Source organism: Lissotriton helveticus, chromosome 10 (genome assembly GCF_964261635.1).
Source record: "Lissotriton helveticus chromosome 10, aLisHel1.1, whole genome shotgun sequence".
Taxonomy (NCBI): Eukaryota; Metazoa; Chordata; class Amphibia; order Caudata; family Salamandridae; genus Lissotriton; species Lissotriton helveticus.
Window position 1 is genome coordinate 258,177,119 of NC_136071.1, and position 19,213 is coordinate 258,196,331.

Sequence of the window (19,213 nt, forward strand, 5' to 3'; positions counted from 1 at the left end):
AAAAACGAGTGGGACAGAGAGCAAAAAGAATGGGACAGTGGGCATAAAGGCACACAAAACGAGTGGTACAGAGGGCAGAAAGTCACACAAAACGAGTGGGACAGAGGGCATAAAGGCACAAAAAACGAGTGGGACAGAGCGCATAAAGGCACAAAAAACGAGTGGGACAGAGGGCAGAAAGAGTGGGATAGAGGGCATAAAGGCACACAAAACGAGTGGGACAGAGGACAGAAGGGCACCAAAAACGAGTGGGACAGAGGGCAGAAGGGCACAAAAAACGAGTGGGACAGAGGGCAGAAGGGCACCAAAAACGAGTGGGACAGAGGGCAGAAAGGCACAAAAAACGAGTGGGACAGAGGGCAGGAGGGCACCAAAAACGAGTGGCATTTGGCGCCACAGACATGCGAGGTTCGGTTCCTGGCGCACATAGCCATGGTTGCAGCGCACAGAGACCCTCCACTGCCGCACACAGAGGAAAAAAAATTGAGGGAACATTGCTTGTGACAGTGCTCTCTTAAACTCACCACCTGTCAACGGGACTGGCAGATCCTCGTCCCATCTCTCCCTGATTTTGTCTATGTTCGCCCCCCTGTCTATCTTCTATGTCATGTGGATTTGGGAGATGAGCCCCGACTAGAACCTGGGTCCAGCAATGTAACCAGTGTGCTGGACTCACCTGGTTCATCAGGGAACGTTGTCCACATTTGGCACACAGTACTCGATATTTTGGCGTACTGCAAAAATTGCCTCGGAGATACCTGGAAGCAGTCCTGTGCTTACTGAAACGTCATAAAGGTACCATTTTGATATAAATCCCCCGCCGTCACACATTCCCTTTTGTACCACATAGAGAGATCCATAACGCTCTGGATATTCTGAAAGCCCTTTACCCAGCGTAAGGGTAATGCAATAGCACATAGGGCCCTTCTAACCACAAAAGTCACTGCCTGCTCCCAGACTTAAGTCACCCTACAGGTTATATGTGGGCACGTTTTAGGGACTCTAGAGCCCATCCTAAGGAGTTTCTGCAATCGGATCCCATCATTCCAGCTGCCCATTGAGTCTGTTTCAACTGTACGCTCCCCAATACACCATTGAGCGGCGTATTGCAGTAGACCAGCCATATAGTATAGCCATAGATCTGGCAGCCCCAGCCCGCCCATGTCCATATCCAACTTTAACACATCCAGTTTGACTTTGCTCCGTTTTCCATCCCAGATCAGGGAGGTCAGGAGACTGTTCAGTGTGTCGAATGTTGACTTCAGAATTTTGCAGAAAGAATTCTGGAGCACGTAAAGACAGCGAGGCAATAGTAACATTTTCGATACAGCTGCCCTCCCCAACACCGACAGTGGTAACTTGTTCCAGAACGCTATTGATATCCGAAGCCCATCAAGGACCCTCCACATGTTCAGATAATACTGGGCCTCCGGATGGTGGAAAATCTGCATTCCCAGATACCGGAAGCGATCACATTTCTAGTCCATGCCAACCACCGGAAGATCTTGCACTCTACCCCGTGCCAGTGCAGCAAGCGGGAACAGTATGGTTTTCTGGCAGTTAATACAGAGGCCCGAAGACATGCCAAAGAAATTCAATATTAGCGCAGGAAGCGCCTCCTCTGGCTCTCGCAGGAAGAGGAGAGCATCATCAGCATACAGAGAGACCACGTGGGTACGACCGTCCACCTCCATACCCAATAGAGCCATATCCCTACACAATTTTATCGCAAAAGGCTCCATGGCCAGGGTGAATAGTAACGGAGACAATGGGCACCCCTGCCGCGGCCTCTGCCAATTTCAATAGTATCCGACACATGTCTCCCGGTCCGCACCCTAGCCATCGGTTTGATACAGCAGCTTGACCCATGCTATGTACTCACTTTCAAACCCCATTCTCTGCAGCGCCTCCCAGAGGTAATCCCACAGAAGGGTATCAAAAGCTTTTTCAATATCTAGCGCGACTACTGCCGCCCTGATATCTGTATCCGCCACAGAACATGTGATAATCTACGCAGGTTCATATGTGTCCACCTCCCGGGCATGAACCCACATTGGTCCTCATGCACCAAGGAGTTCACCACCCCTTGCAGTCCAAGAGCCAGGATCTTGGCCAGTAGCTTAGCATCCACCCCCAACATAGATAAGGCCCGATATGTAGAGGGGTCTTCAGGGTCTCTGTCTGGTTTGGGGAGCATAACAATGTGTGTCTCACGCACAGGGCGGGGTAGGACTCCGGTCCGATTAAGCGTATTCATTCATTGAAATGTATTCATGTAGTGCTTTTCACCAAACAAGTTCTGTCACAGCATGGTATACCTGTTTGATACAGGTAAATATAGAGAAACATGGTGCTTCCATGTTTATAATTCAGCCCTTGGATTCTGATGAAAATGGGCCCACAAAAACCAGGTGCATATTGCCCATCTGCTAATTTGCATAAGTGCAGGGTGTGTTAATGAGGAATTCAATTTGATTACAAACAAAATACAAATTGCAGAATTGTTCACCCATTATGGGTTGCACAAATGGACATTTTGAGTAGTTTTCTTCAATGATTTTTTCAGCTTGTTCCTACTGCAAAATGTGGGAGCAAACACCTGCTACCTTCGCCAAAATTCTAGTCCTGTTGTGCGTGAAATTGGGATTATCAGCAACATCATGCTCAGAATCTTAACTGAATGGAAGCTTTAGATATCCTCAAGATTTAAGATAAAGAGCTACATAGTGAAGGCTTATGCCAAAAATGTATACCGTTTAGTAGAAAAAGAAAGTGAAATAGATGTGGTTTATACTGGTCCAACATGGACTAACACTGAGAGGAAAAGGGCTTATAGCTCGAGTCCTGAGAGATGCATGTTCTAGTTGGTGAGGGTAGAGACTGAAGATGGAGTCTCTGACAGCCATTAGGCCTATTTCTCAGACTGTATTGTAAGCCCTCCTTCGCTAGCACAGGGAATCGTGATTGATCTAGCAGTACTGCATGAAGGGGAGATGAAGTGGGGTTGGCTAGTGATCCTGGAGGAAGGGCGTTCGGGATGTCTACAAGAACCCGCTGTACACATTTCTAGATTGTGATACATTGCCACAGTGAACCAGAGCTTTAGTCTTGGAACTTTGTAAACTCACTCATCATGTTCAGCAAATCCCCTCAGCACCCAGAAATTTGCCAAGGGGAAATAATCCCGTTTTGAGTGTGCTTTATGAATGGCACATTTTTTAAAGAGATTACTTAGCTGGCAGTCTTGTGCAGAAGCAGAGACGTTCAGCCCAGTAATATTTTTTTAATCCTGAAGAGCAGTCCCTAGGTGAGATGGATTTGAACAAAGTGAAGAAGAGTCAATAGTTCTTTGCATATGATTTAGGAAAATTTGCCAGCCATATTCTGTATTCTTTTACTTACTGTTCTCAGGAGGTAAATCTGAAATCAAAGATCAGAAAAGGAATGCTGAAAAGGTAAAAAGAAATGCAACAGTTTGGGCTAAAGTTCACACTTTTTTCTCCTCTACCCAGGGACAGCATTCATCGTACATAACACGAGGCAGTTGAGTAGGATCTATCCCGCCGGCTGGAGAACTGACTCCTCCAATTACAATCCAGTGGACATGTGGAACGTAGGCTGCCAAATAGGTAACTGTGATGGAATTAAATGAATGCACTTCCCGACAGCAGCTCAGAGTGAAATCAAACCACGTCTAGAAATATAAGACTACAAACGGATGCCTTGAATGATCTTACCGCTGTTTTTCTTAGACTTATGTGATGGAACCCCAGAATAATTGGCAGAAGCCACTGATGTGCTTTTTCAGTTATAGTACTAATGTTGAAGTAGAGGTTGCTTGGTGATGATATTGCAAACCTAAGATACTAAGAGAAAATGTGGTTGAGTCACTTAACTTTTTGCGGAAACTGGTGCTAGAGGAATTCAGTCTTACATGTACCTAGTGCTTTTTAACTATAATAATATAGCATCGCAGTAACACTGTGCCTGATAGCAATGAAGGGTGTTTTCATATAAAGCTTGGATTATGGTATAATATTTGTAGCATAGATCATAGGTGACCGCTTTAACTCAAATTAATTCATCTCAACAAACGTTTTGCAAGCTGACTCCCAGTTGTATTTTTATCTTGGGTATAATTCTTTATGTGAACAATGTATGTCTGGCACACTGGGTGTAGCACTGTCCATCATATATGATGGAACTACAGGTTCAACTTTGATTGCAAACTGCACCATGCCAAAACCATCTCTGACTCCCAACAGAGGGATTCTGGTGAACCACTCCCTTGCTTTGGATTAACTCTCTCACAGACTATACTTGTTTGTTTTTTGCTCTACATTTACTGTATCGTCTCTGCAAGATAGACCCCAACAGTGTAGATTTTCTCATTGGATTTAGAATGGCATCTATAAAATTTCCTATGGCTAATGTTTTCTACTTTGTACAGTTCTCAAATGTCTCTTGAGATATGTTTGGTGGAACACAAAGAGATCTTCAACCTGAAGTGTTTTCTCCTGATTCCTGTCTACAGATACTTCAACAATTACAGTAATAACACCAATACAGTATTTAATCTAGGCTAGTTGAGGTTATTCACAACCATCGTTTTTGGGACTGACACTATGCAACATCTTTTTGTTGACTATTCAGTTGGAGTCTGGAACATGCAAACAAACTCATCAAAATTCACTATGACTTTTGTGGCTGGTAGCTAACCATGAACTAATAACATGCTCATGTATTTAGGTGCAATGGGTCATGTTTTTTGTGTCCTCACAGGTCTGAACTCTGTATTGAATGTCATCCTGTTGAACTGACATAGAGGTTGTTGTGTGACTCTTTTCATTCTACTGATCCTCAACCTCAGACAGTGAGAACCCTGAAGAATGATAATCAAAGCCCTGTCCACATCCCACCAGTTTGTTCTGCTGATCTTAGACAAAGGCAAAGCTCTGCATCCATCCTCCTGATGGATACCCCCTGGCCTCTCAAAATGAAAATACGATTATCCACCTCCTTTCCCAGTCGCTAACCTTGAGAGAGTGGTGTCGTATTCAATAGTAACTTAATTTGCCACATGGAAATGTGCAATTAAACTGAAATCTAAATGGAAGCTGTCTTAAAGAATGGATACTGAACCTAAAACAACCAAAATTCCCTATGGATGGCTGGGCTACCACAATGTCCTCCTCTCACTACTTATATCCTCACACATAGCATTAGAGATGGTATCACAAATGACCTCATTAGTGACCTCCCTGCTGGTGTCACATATGCCATCACCTTTACTTTAAAGGATATGCCCCTTTAATGACGTGATTGAAGATGTCATTGGTGGCTACTTAACTAACCATACCTGAGAAATGTCAGTGTTTTAAATTTTTAACCTTACAGATAACATCCCCTCAATGAAAGTTTTTAAACAAATTTTTAGGTCGAGCTGGTGTTAGCAGCGCGAAGCGCTGCGTCCAGCGAAGCCTCTTTAGTTATCCGCTTTCTGGGAATGTGAGACAGGGGATGGGCACGCGCAGGCGATTTCCCCATGTGAGCGCGCACGTTCATCCACAAGCCGTGCACATCTCCTGTCCCACATTGCCAGGAGGCGGATAACACACACACACACACGTGCGCGCGCACACACACACACACACACACACACACACCCGTCACTGGGCACATGCGGGGCTTACATACACACACAAACGCGCACACACACACACACACACACACACACACACCCACTCACCGGACACACGCGGGGCTTCCCTCACCGGGTCTGTCGGACTCCTCTCCTCCCGCAGTGGTGGCGGCTGCATGGGGTTGGTAGGCGGCGGGGGCAGGCACCGGCAATGTGCCTCGAGCCCCCCCACCCCTGCTTCTCTCCCCACAGTCATCGCGGCAGTGGTCCAGGCCGAGACGCAGGCGAGTCTCTCTCTTAGAACGGGAGCCCCGCTGGCTCCCTTCTCTTCACAGGAGCGCGGGGTAGGCTCCCGTCCGCTTCCTGTCTGTGCTGGTGGCCCCGCCCTCAAGCAGGCAGTCCCGGGCAGTCCCGCCTGCCTTCCTGTGTCTCGTTTAAACTGCAGCTACAATGAAACACTTAGACCTGTCGTTAATTGAGAACATCTTATCGGAGAAGTTAAAGGAACTTGCTAAGCCGTTGAATTTCCAGGGAACCTGTAAGGACCATCAACCATCTCCAGGGAAATGCGCCCTAGTTACACATTCCGATTCCAATAAGACTTGTCTCTGAAGCCAAGTCGAAAAAAATCCAGCCTAATTGCCCGTCGACCTTCAGCTATAAGTGTAATGGACAAGCCTTTGAATCCAGCCCGCGCACGCGCTGGGCCTGAAAGGATGCACGGCTTCTCCTGCTGAACGTCCCTTGATCTCCCCGCAGAAGCTCAGGCTGTGCTCTCGCCCTGGGAAGGAGTGATGCGACTTCAAGCAGAGAAAGTTACAAAAAGCAGGAGTGAGGACAAGAATGCAAAGTGCGACAAATAGTGTCAAAGAGGGCCGCTCCGTATCTCCAGCCAATCCGGACAGAGGTTGATGCACACTGCAGACACTGGCGTTTTCTCTTTCCTGTTTTAGTGCTTGTTTCAAAATGTAAATGCATTTTAACGGTGTGTGCGTCGCACAGGCCCCATGTCTCGAATGCATGTAATGGGATGTTGGAGTCTGTCCCTCACTCGAACGTCCCCATGGCGTCAGCTTCTTTAGTGGCTTTTACGCACCTCTGCAGCCGAGTTGTTGAATTCTGTGACCCTTGCATTTTCTTTTGACCTTTCTCTGCAGGAGTGGAGCCTTGCCAGGTGTGCATTATGGCACCTCTTTCTAACAGTTTCCCCCCCTCTGCGAGCACACACCTCACTGTGTGATTACATTTTCCAGTCAGGTCGCCTGCTGTGACCTTCAGTATAGAACACAATCCTGTTATCTTCGACGCTCCCCCCCCCCTCCGCCGAGTCAGAAATACTTCCCAAAGACAAAAACCTTTGTGCTTACAATAGACTGACAGAAAAATATGGTAATATGTATAAACAGTGCAAAATGGAGGTTATATAACGATTTGATAGATGAGAGAAGTCATTTGGGTTATTTGACCGCATCTGCAAGCATGTGCTGTTGTGTCCTAAATATTGCTTTTTTTAGGTGGACACGCACGGGTGCAGGGAGTTACCAAACCTCTTTAGTAACCACAGCGTAATTCACAATAAGTGGTTATTGTAAAGCCATTGCGGCCGTTGATTGTCATGTTGGAGTCACAGAGTTCGCTTCCAGCACACCCCAAGACGTTGTGAAAGGGACACAGGAGATCGCACTCAGTGATGCATGAAATAGTTTCTCTTAAATTATAGTTCAGTTCCCCATAGGGGTGTCTGCAAGGCTTCTGGTGCCAAAGAGACTGCTCTATTCTAAAAGAAGAGTAATTTACAAGATGAAGTTTGGCCACCTAAAACCACATTAATCATATGGTTTTTGAAGTAGTACCACATGCTTTGCGTTTGCCACGCTGAAGGCCTCTTCAATTTTTTTTATGTGCTTACATTATATTTAGAACCCAGTAAAACGCCACAGCAGGGCACTCACCTTCTAGTAAGGGGTAAACTTAGTTTAATGAACTGCATTTTAATTTAAGTGCTACAGCCAGAAATATGACATTCAAAGCTCCTGTTTGGTCACCAGAAGTCTTGCTTTTTTACTGTATGATCTCCCCTCACTCTATATATCTATCTATCGCCCTCCCTCTATCTATCTATCGTCCTCCCTCTATCTATCTATCGTCCTCCCTCCCTCTATCTATTGCCCTCACTCTATCTATCGCCCTCACTCTATCGATCGCCCTCACTCTCTCTATCTATCGCCCTCCCTCTATCTATCGCCCTTCCTCTATCTATCTATCTATCGCCCTCCCTCTATCTATCGCATCACCACAGCATCACTCAGCACCACCACAGCATCACTCAGGGGCACCACAACATCACTATGCGCTACCACTGCATCACTGAATGCCACAGCATCACTCGTCGCCACCACAACATCACTCAGCGCCTCCACAGCATCAATCTGTGCAACCATTCAACGACAACTGGTTTAAATATGTTTTCTCAATGTTTCAAGCTTTATTACAAATGTCACAAAAAGATGTTAATATTTGACTTCTGTTCTTGGATTTTCGTCACAATAAAATACACTGAACATAATCTTCACAAAAGTTATTTACAAAAGTTTAAGCTATTGCCATTATAAATTACAATAACTTTTATTTAAGTATTAATTATTAAAAGAAATTAAAATACCAATAGCTCAAACTTTCCTTATGCGAGACCTATTGCATTGCAAATGCTTGTTTATACTGTGAGAAAATGTCCCATTTGGCGTGGTCCCCGCCATTTTTTTGCTGCCTTTTATTCCTGGTTTTTAGACCCTGCACACTGGGCCACTGCTGTCCGGTGTCCAGCAGCTGTTTTTCTGACCCCCCAAAAACATGTAGAAATTAGTGAAACCTTGATTGGCTTTTTAATTTTTGTACAAGACCATAGCGTATGGTGCGGATATACACCCATAACATGAAATGGCAGGGAAACTATTCAGGTCTGGATTAAAGTCGCAGACAAGTAAGACTAAGGATATTTTGAAAGGAACATTGATGATAGTAATTGGTTTGCATATTAGTTGAGGAGCGAAAGTAAAGTTGAGTTTGTGGACCAATTAGCTATCTATAGTATATTGTTTATGGGCAACATTTTATTTTCCATCATGACCAAGAGTTGCCTCAGCCCTCTCCAGAAGTGAAGCTTGGCATCCTCTTTCTACATGGTACCATGGAAAAATAATTCACAACAAAACAAATGCAGGCCAGTCAATGTTTCCTAGGTTCCACCTTCTCCGGCATAGTTTGAATTGCTGAACAGTGGTTGTGAAAAGGTTTGGGCTCAGGCATACAAAGGCCACAGAGTGCACTATTCACACATTTTGTGAATAGAGTTAAAAACTGCATCTTCAAGCTTTCACAGACCTATTTCGATAGTAAAAAGCCTGGCACAATATGTCCAGGTAAACAAGATTTTCCAACTTATTTCCGTTATATAGGGCAAAGTAGTTACTTTTCCTCGCAATACCAATTGGTAGTACCAGGATTGATAGTGCGCCCTATTTTAAATGGGACTCTATTGATGAGGCCCTAGGACTTTCTTTGATACTTTCTGCATGTGGATGTGCTACTTCTAAGCCACCTACCTACCTATTTTATGGGTAGATGGGACTGCTTGTTACTTTGAACAGTGAAACTTTTTGCCTATATGTAGCTAATAAAAAGTATATTTTCATTTGTTTTTTTTCTAGTTGCCTTAAATTTCCAGACGCCTGGCACAGAGATGGATATTTATCTGGGTCGATTCCAGGACAATGGCTCGTCTGGCTATATTCTGAAACCAGAATACCTGCGTGAAAAGAATGCTGAATTTAATCCAAGATCCATCACAGATGGAAAGTGGAGGACAAACAAAAAATTCCATGTTATGGTAAAGATAATTTATTTATTGTATTTATTCATTTATTTTAATGTTTTATAGAGAGCGAACCAGACCCGTGAGGGTATCAGAGCACTTTATAGAATTGAAGGGGTGGTATACAAAGGGCATAGGAGGGGAGGATATCAAAGGGATACAAAGGGTTATGTACATTGTGCAGGAAAAACAGGCAGTCTAAAGCTCCTGATAAATTTGGGATAAAAACAGGTAGAGTAAATATACAAGAAACTAGGTAGTCTCAGCTCCCGGGTGGGAAGCCCAGAAGGGCCGGGAGGTATCATCCGGGAAAGTCAATGATAGTGCCATAGTGGAGGGTGGTACAAGGTCGTAGGGGAGATTGTAATGCGATCGTTAGGAGAAGAATTTGCCCATAAGGAACATTTTGGTCTCCTTTTTGAAACGTGCAAAAGATGACAGTCTTCTGATGGTGGGCGAGAGAGAGTTCCATATTCTTGGAGCGGCCCCAGAGAAGGCCCGATTGTAGGTTTCCTTTTTCCGGAAACGAGCTGGTTGGAGCAGAAGGTCTTCGGCAGACCGGGAGTTTCTGGACCCTCCGGATATCATGAGTTTCTGGGCAAGGAATGCAGGGGAATTAGAGTATAGAGCCTTGTGTGTAATGCAGGCCATCTTAAGTTGGATTCTGGCCTCGAGAGGAAGCCAATTGAGGGCTTTCAGGTGGGGAGAGATGTTTGTTGAATTTCCTTGAGCCGGTTAGGAGTATTGCGGCGGTGTTGTGGCAGGCTTTCAGTGGGGCCAGAGAGTTCTTAGGTAGACCTGCAAGAGTAGAGCAACCGTATTCTAGTCTAGAGATGACTAATGCCTGGGTTGCCATTTTTAGGTCGAGAGGGTCGAGGAAGGGTTTCAGGTTTCTTAGGTAACTCAGGTGAAATCTGGCGGCTTTGGCCATCGATTTGATATGCTCATGCATGTTCAAGCTGCCGTCTAGAGTTATTCCCAGGGATTTAGCAGAGTCCACAATGGTAGGAGTGCAGTTTAGCATGTGATGGTCTTAATCCATTCTTGGATGTCTGGATTAGTTTTGGGTGGGGAGATAAGAAGAAACTCTGGGGTTTTTTGCGTTAAGTTTGAGCTGGTTAGAGGTGAGCCTGTGGACAGTCAGCTTCAAGGCCTCATTCAGGGAAAGAATGTCCTTAGGAGAAGAGATTTTGTGTGTAGATCTGTGTGTCGTCTGCATACATGTGGTAGGAGATATTGGCGTTGCGTAGCACCTCTGCATGTGGTTCCAGGTAAAGATTGAAAAGGGTAGGGGACAGGGTTGAGCCTTGAGAGACTCCCACCGTGATCGGAGAGGGAGCGGATAGGTTGTCGTTAATAAGAAATCTCTGTGAGCGATTCTGGAGGAAGGACCTAAACCATTCAAGAACAGTGCCATCCAAACCCATCCTGAGTTTGAGGCGTTCAAGGAGTGTTTCGTGGTTGACCGTATCAAAAGCCGAACATAGATCGAGGAGCATAAGGAGACCGGTATTGCCTTGGTCCAGGGCTTGAAGGGCATCATCCACAATGTGGAGGAGGGTGGTTTTGGTGCTGTGTCCAGGTCTGAACCCGGATTGGAAGTCGTCCTGTAAGTGGAAGTTAGTGATGTGTAGGCTCAGCTGATGTTGCACACATTTTTCCAGAACTTTGGCTAGGAGTGGGATGTTGGATATAGGTCTATTGTTGTCAGGGGAGGTAGGATCCAGCGTAGGATTTTTAAAAATGGGGGCAACATGGCCAGCTTTGAGAGAGTCAGGTATCGATCCCTGTAGGAGAGAGGCGTTGATTATTGCAGTCCAGGAAGGGATGATAGCCTGAGAGGCGGCGGCTAGGCAGTTAGAGGGGAGAGGATCATTGAAGTGATTGTTCGGGTTTAGGGAGGATAGGATTTTCAAGAAAAAGTGGTCGTCATAGACTTTAAAGTTGGACCAATGCGCATGATTTTTGGGTGATCTCTGGGAGGGCAGCGCGGAGAGAGAGGAGGTAGAGCCAACGGAGTTAGGGAGAGCGTTGCGGATTTGAGTTCGATTCCTAGGGCAGAGATTTTGTTGCAGAAGTAGGAGGAGAATTCTTCGCAAGATATTAGCGGTTTAGGGGTTTCCTTGGAGGTTTTGGCTAGTTTGTTGGATTGGTGTTTGACCAAGTCGAATAACTTACAAGGTCTATTTTTGGCGTTCTCTAGTTCTGTTCTGAAGAATTCTTTTTTCAAGTTGAGGATTTTCCTATTGTAGGCATTTCTGGCCTGTCGGAGAAGCTTTAGGTGGGCTACTGACTGGTGCTGTTTCCAGTTACGTTCTGTCTACCGAAGGGATCTCCTCTCCTTGTTGAGGGATTCGTTGAACCAGGGATTCCGGTCTTTAGTCTGGGTTCTTTTTAGTTTTAGCGGAGCGAGGTCATCGAGAATGTTGGATATAGTAGAGGAGTAATGTTCAGTGAGGCTGTTGACTGATGTGAGATGAGGGGGGTGGGGGATCAGTCTCACAGCGCACAGCCAATTTTCCGTGATCTAGGTTCTTGGTGTCTCTAACCCGTCGTTTGGGGATTGCGGGTTGTGGTGTCCATGTCTATTGGGTGCCAGGCAGAAGGAAGGAAATAGCGTGGTGGTCGGACCAGTCACATGAGTCTATAGAGATAAGTTTGACAACTGATTCATTGGCATTGATCCAGTCTAGAGTGGCGCCTTTCGTATGAGTAGGGAGTGTGCAGGCTTGGGTAAGGGCTTGGTCGGCCAGGAAGTCTCTGATGGCATTGACCTGCGGGTCTTTGGGGTCGTTCCAGTGCAAGTTGAAATCACCAAGGAAAATGTCATTAGAGTTGGGGGAAGCCTTCGTTGTGATGATTTCCATGAAGTGGTCAGTGAAGGTGTCATTCTTGCCTGGGGGGTGGTAAAATATATGTAGTCTGCACAGTTGGGGGTTGTTGTTGCAAATGGAGAGTGCAAGGTATTGGAGAGTGCAAGGTATTCACAGGAATCTGTAGTATCACATAGAAGTTCTGTAACAAGGAGTGAAGAGCTGTACAACCATTTGTTGAGAAAAAGAAAATAATTTTCCATCTTTATCATCAAGTTAATTTTGAATTTATAAAACATAACCTCAAATACAAAAACCATTAAAATCTTAAAAAATAAAAATATTTAAATTCACACTTCTATAAATTGCAAAGATAGAAATAAACCAAGAGCTTATTGTGCTAAAATGCCAACCATATTATCATGTATTACACAAAAATGTATTGGGAACTGGGTAATTGCAGTCATTATCTTATCCAAAGCATCAAATAAGAAAAGGAGAATATTAAAAATGTAAAAGAGCCTAAGTAAGACTTCTTCTGAACTTGGAGTGGAAAACATTTAGGGCCCAATTACGATGCGGTTAGAAAAGCATTCCCACCTAGGGCCAGATCAGGATGCGGTTAGGAAGTCTTCCTAATGGCATTTATTCCTTCCGAATCAGATCTGGAACATGTCTTCCCGATCAAGGGCCAGATTACGATGCAGTTAGGAACATAGGCTCCCATAGAAGTCAATGGGAGTCCAACCAATTCGTATCTGGAAGCATCTGGATGCATCAAAGTCGGTCGGTCGGACTCTCCCGATCCAAGTCTGTCGGACACCATTTCCAAACCGATTAGAATAGGAAGATTTCCTAACCGCATCATAATCGGGCCGTCAGTTGTGCAATTGCTAGATTTTTCAAACTAATTATCCAAGCAAATATCAGGACAAATCAAAAACAAGTGGAGGGAATATATGCTGTTCAAAAGTCAACCATGTAGCTACATGTTCCCATGCTCAGAAAAGCTGAGATAATCCATTTCATCTGTGACTTGTGACAAAGAGGGAAAAGCAACAAAAATGAACATGTTTCAGGTAACATCACAGAAAGATCAAACATTTGATGATAACTGCTGGCTGCTAGACCATTTGGCAGATAATCTTTAAAGATAGAAAGCTTAATCTGAATTTAAAAAATATTTTTTTCAACCTGTGGCTCAATAAATAAGTCTCAAATGGTAGAATATGTTCATGTGCTGAAAAGTTACGTGTAGGACTGCCATGAGTATTTCCCATCATTCTGCTTTCATCCAGTGATACTGAAAACCTGTTTTAAGGCCTCCGTCCATAGTAGCTGTTTTGATAGCAGTGCCGTGACATTGGTTTAAAAGCCTTCGTTCGCAAAGGATGAACGCACAATCTAGAGCCGAAACAAATTTAGTACATTCTTAAAGGTTAAAATCTCAGATAGACCCTCCTTTTAATGCAATAAAGCTGCATTTGACCAAAGTCTGCACCAATATGAAAGCATTCTCAGTTTTGCTTTGTGTTGTATGTTTCTAATCATCACATCAATGGGTAAAAGCACTGATGGAATACTACTTGGTAGTCGCAAGAGTTTAAAAAAAATATTATTTTCTAGAATCTCCAGTATTCCCACATTTTCTAAGCCCCATAATTGAGAACCATATAAGGCAACTGATTACACTTGGGCTGTATAAACGGCAATCAGAGGTGTATTGGCTTGGGAGGCCAACCATTTTGCATAGCCCAGAGTTTCCTTTGCTTTGTACTTAAGAGAAATAGCATTATTTATAGGTTTGTTGGACCAACTGTTATTTGCAGAAAATCTTATGCCCAAATAATCAGGTTCATCTAAAACAAGCTTTGCTTGAAACATGTAGGGAAATTAAAAATAATAAATTTCGTTTTTCGCTGCATTAACTACAAGTCCAAAAAAACTGTTCAACACATTTCAGAGACTAATTGCTGTTTGGAAATTAGTATCATTAGCGAAGTACAGGCTTTTCGCTGGCTAAACCTGGGGCATCGTAGGCACGCTGTGCAATATATCATCATGTATAAGGAGGGCCACCATGTTGGGTTCCAGTATGCACCTCTGATAAACTCTCCTATTGGTCGTAATAGCAGACGTGATTTCACCATCTGGGAACATATCTTACTTTAGCATAATTAAGCTAAATGATCAGGTATTTGTATTTGTATTTGGTAAATTTATAGAGCGCAAATTGTTGCCCGGGGGCGTCCAAGCGCTGAGAAACCAACAGAGGTGGCCTGGTGGAGTAGCTAAACAGAGAATTACTGAGGGGGGTGAAATAGGAATGTCTTTAACTGCTTGCGGAATGAAGAGAGGTTGGGGTTGGCTCTGAGATGAAGGGGGAGGGTGTTCCAGGTCTTGGATGCATTGTGGGTGAACGTCCTGCCGCCAGACCTAGTCTTTTTTATTCTTGGGGCCAAGGCCATAAAGGCCTGGCTTGAGTGGAGGTTTCTGCTGGGATGGTAGTGGGTGACTAAATCACGGGTGATCATAGGACCTGTGTCCCTGAAGGCCTGATGGGCAATGCACATGGCCTTGACGAGGATTCGCTGACGCACTGGCAACCAATGAAGGCTGACCAGTCCAGCTTTTGCTGATTGCCTGCGAGGAAGCTGGAGCAGTGTGCGAGCCGCACAGTTCTGCACTGTCTGAAGTCTGCGTAAGGTGTAATCTGGAGCGCCGAGATAAAGAACGTTGTTAAAATCTAGGGGGGACTGTATCAGACCCTGAATGACTACCTGCTTAGCTTCCATAGGTAGAAGGGGGAGAATTTTTTTTAACATTCTAAGAAGGCCAAAACAGGTAGCGGAGAGTTTTGTGGCCTGGATGTTGAAGGAGAGGGATCTATCCAGCCACACCCCAAGGCTCTTGATGTTATCCTTAGGTGCTGGAGGGGTGCCTAGACAGGGGGGCCACGAGATGAAGAAACTGGGGTTGGAGGGGCCCAGGAGCATCAGCTCAGTTTTGTCTCCATTTAGTTTGAGAGATGATGAGGACATCCAGCTCTTTACCTCCTCTAGGCACTCTCTAAGTCCGCCTGACATTGGCGTGTCGGCCACCTGCGCCAATGAGACCACCAGCTGGATGTCGTCCGCGTAAGAAATAATCTTGACCCCGAATGGACGGACGACCTCAGCCAATGGCCTCATATAGACGTTGAAAAGTGCAGGGCTTAAAGAGGAGCCCTGTGGGACCCCGCACTTCAGTGGTCTACTAGTGGACGCTGACTCACCATCGAATACTCGAAAGGATCGGTCCTTCAGGAAGGATTAGAACCAAAGCCAGGCTTTATCTTTGATTCCGACACTAGACAGACGGTTCAGCAGGATGTCGTGGCTGACCGTATCGAATGCCGCGCTAAGGTCGAGGAGGATCACTGCCACTGATCCTCCTTGATCCAGGGTTTTTCTGGATTCCTCAGTGACCATGAGAAGGGCGGACTCGGTTCCGTGTTTGGGTCTAAAACCCGTCTGGGTGGGGTCTAACAGTTGGTGGTTTTCTAAGAAATTCACCAATTGGAGATTAATGTATCTTTCCAGGATTTTACTCACCCAGGGGAGTAAGGAGATGGGCCGATAATTGCTAAAATCGGAGGGATCCAGATTGGGTTTCTTTAACAATGCTCGGACCATGGCCCGTTTCCAAACAGGAGGGACAGTGCCAGAGGTGATGGATACGTTCAAGACGTCCATAATGGTTGGCAGTGTGATCTGGGATGCTGATATTATGACATCTGGTGGGGCTGGATCGTCAGGGGAACCAGATTTTACTTTCCGAGCCGTGGATTCTAGGGATACAAGATCAAGAAGGGGGAAGTGATCCAGAGTGGGTAGAGGCTGAGGTGAAGGGCTTGCCATGGTTGTATTGGCTTGGACTGAGGGGGTGGTAGCTATGGGGGGAAAGGATGAATACATTTTGTTGACTTTTTGATGAAAAAACTCTGCTACGTTATTGCAGTGGGCTGTAGATTTTGTTTCGTACAGGCTAGATGGGGGTTTGGTAAGTTTTTTCACAATTTGAAAGATTTCTTTGGGTTTTGATTTGGCTAGGATAATTCTATTCGAGAAGTATGCAGCTTGGGCAGCTTTGACTTCTGCTTTATAGTCATTGATTGACTCTCGGTAGCGAATTTTATTTCCTGGAGAATAATCTAAACGCCATCGTCTTTCGGTTTTTCTGCATTGGCGTTTCTTTTCCCTGAGAGCCTCTGAATACCAGGGGGCGGTTTTATGGGGGCGTTTCAGCGTGATTTTACTTTTAGGGAGGGTGTCTTCAAGAGTTTGTGTGATCCAATCTTCATAAGCCTGATTGGCTAGACAAGGATCCTCATTATAGAGGGGTTGGTTGCTGGCGAGCTTAATGGTCCATTCGTCGACTGGAAGACGAGACCAGGCTCTGGCGAGTCTTGTCGTAAGTCCAGTCGGAGGAGGCTTAAGTGTGGTCCAGGTGAAGGGAACCAGTAAATGGTCCGTCCATGGGAGGGAAATTGGTAGTCCGGCTACAAGGTCTGCACAGTTGCTGAACACAGGGTCCAACAAGTGGCCCTTAACGTGGGTTGGGGTTTTGACATGTTGGGTAAGTTGCAGAGCAGCTAAGTCATCTGCGAGCGTAGTGACTGTATGATCCAATACCGAGTCAAAATGAAGGTTAAAATCACCTAACAGAGTGAAATTAGATGTAGTACTAACGCGTTCAGCCACAATCGAAGGAAGATGGTTGTGGAACTGCTTAGGGGGGCCTGGGGGGCGGTAGATTAGTGTTCCTGAGAAGCAGTTATTAGGAGAGAGATCGAGACTGAAGGCTAAGCTCTCACAGTCAGGGATTGTTTCTGAAGTAACTCGGCAATGAAACTGTTCTCTATAAATGATTGCTATGCCTCCTCCTCTCCCCTCAGATCGGTCCTGCCGAGTGATTTGGAAGCCTGGAGGGAGGGCTGTTACTAGGGCAGGGTCAGAGTCTGTGGCGAGCCACGTTTCCGTCAGGAATACTATGTCCGGCTTGCGTTCTTCTAGTAGTAGGGCAAATTCCGCTCTTTGTTTAGGCAGGGATCTGCAATTTAGCAGAAACATACAGTACTCGTGTGTCAGGTCTGGGGCCAGCTTAGGTTTAAGGATTGATTTGCATTTTGAACAGGTTTTGTGGAATGTCTTCAGCGTGATAGGGATGCAAAAGGCAGTCCGTAGCAGGGGGCCTGAAGCTGTGAAGGGTTTCAGCGCTGTAATGCTTGGGCTCTTGCGACTCAGATATAAGGGGTATGGCCCTGGGCCCAGACTCGGCGCGGACGAGCGCAGACGAGCTTGCCTTAAGCGCGCCTTCGGCGCACAAACGTCGCGTCCGCTGCGCTTCCGGTAGATGCACATGTTTATAGCGAGGATAGGGTGCGGGGGCGTGGCCTCAAAGTGGGCGTGTCCCGTGGCTGGGCGTGGGTAATGGCGGCAAAATGTTTGAGAGAGACTCTCCCGCGTCAGCGCTAATTCCGCTGTGCAGGGATGCCTGCGCCAAGAAGACCGGGTGCCAGGAAGATCAGTAAGTGCTTTTAAAATCAAATTTCACACAAGTTTTAAAAAGTAATGCGAGCGATAGTTACTACTCCCGGCTGTGCCTCAGGAGGTTCCAAATGTTAAATGCGACGCTTGTATTCAGCGCGCTTTAAGTGGTTGTTGCGGGGGGCGGGGCCTCAAAGTGGGCGTGTCCCGTGGCTGGGCGTGGGTAATGGCGGCAAAAAGTTTGAGAGAGACTCTCCCGCGTCAGCGCTAATTCCGCTGTGCGGGGATGCCTGCGCCAAGAAGATCGGCTGCCAGGAAGATCAGTAAGTGCTTTTAAAATCAAATTTCACACAAGTTTTAAAAAGTAATGCGAGCGATAGTTACTACTCCCGGCTGTGCCTCAGGAGGTTGACTTCCTGGAATACCCATAAAGTAAATCAACAAAAACCATATACAATGCATGCTATCTAAGGACAGTTTCCATATGAGTTGTAGAAACCAGAAGGGCTGATCAATTGTATTTGCAACCTTCATAAAACCCGCCTAATATCGTGAAAGCACTTGTTTAGCATCACCCCGTTCTTTTAATGTGGCCAGTGTCATATTTGAAAATATTTTCATGAGTTTTCTAACTTCACAGTGATTTGTAAAGAATATAAATATTGTTTACACTTTTTTTGTCACAGAAAATCAGATTTCTTAATTCATGTTGCAGAAACAAATCCATTCCTTTAAAAATCTCTGCTTTCATACTGTTCTGTCCATTTGCAGATAATTAGTGCCCAGCAGTTGCCTAAGGAGAACAAAAGCAAAAATTGTATTGTTGATCCATTAGTCACCGTAGAGATATATGGTGTTGCACGCGACTGTGAGAGAAAGCAAACCAAAGTTATTGAAAACAATGGTAAGCGGACCTTCCTGGCCTCCAATCGCATTTCATCAAACATAGTCCCTATACATTTCAACAATGCTTGTCCACAGATATATATATATCTAACTTCCTCATTCCATCTTTCTTGCAGGATTTAACCCGATGTGGAATGATCAGTTCCTCTTCGACATTGATGTACATGAACTAGCTATTGTGCGATTTGTTGTAGAAGACCACGATTCATCTTCGAGAAATGATTTTGTTGGACAATACACTGTACCCCTTACATCGCTGAAGCCAGGTAAATGTGCTTTGAAAGAGTGAGAGAGGAGGGCGACTACAATTTTATCAAAGACCATCACCAATATTATAAATTACCAGTTAGCTAAGCCACTGACGAACATTTGTTACTGAACCTGTGCACCACAGTATCTGTACATTCCACAGATAGAAATATATCATTATATTTGTAGACATAGATTTTGTGAA

General features: G+C 45.2%; 1 protein-coding gene across 2 annotated transcripts in view; it reads left to right on the forward strand.

The window, feature by feature from the left end:
- The window catches only part of PLCD1 (phospholipase C delta 1), a 298,909-nt gene that overhangs the window by 276,550 nt on the left and 3,146 nt on the right, over nucleotides 1–19,213 (forward strand). For both annotated transcript variants that reach the window (XM_078665274.1, XM_078665273.1), the window contains exons 11-14: nucleotides 3,513–3,629; nucleotides 9,349–9,527; nucleotides 18,625–18,757; nucleotides 18,876–19,025. In XM_078665274.1, coding sequence (XP_078521400.1) covers nucleotides 3,513–3,629; nucleotides 9,349–9,527; nucleotides 18,625–18,757; nucleotides 18,876–19,025 — 579 coding nt within the window. The remainder of the gene's footprint in view (nucleotides 1–3,512; nucleotides 3,630–9,348; nucleotides 9,528–18,624; nucleotides 18,758–18,875; nucleotides 19,026–19,213) is intronic.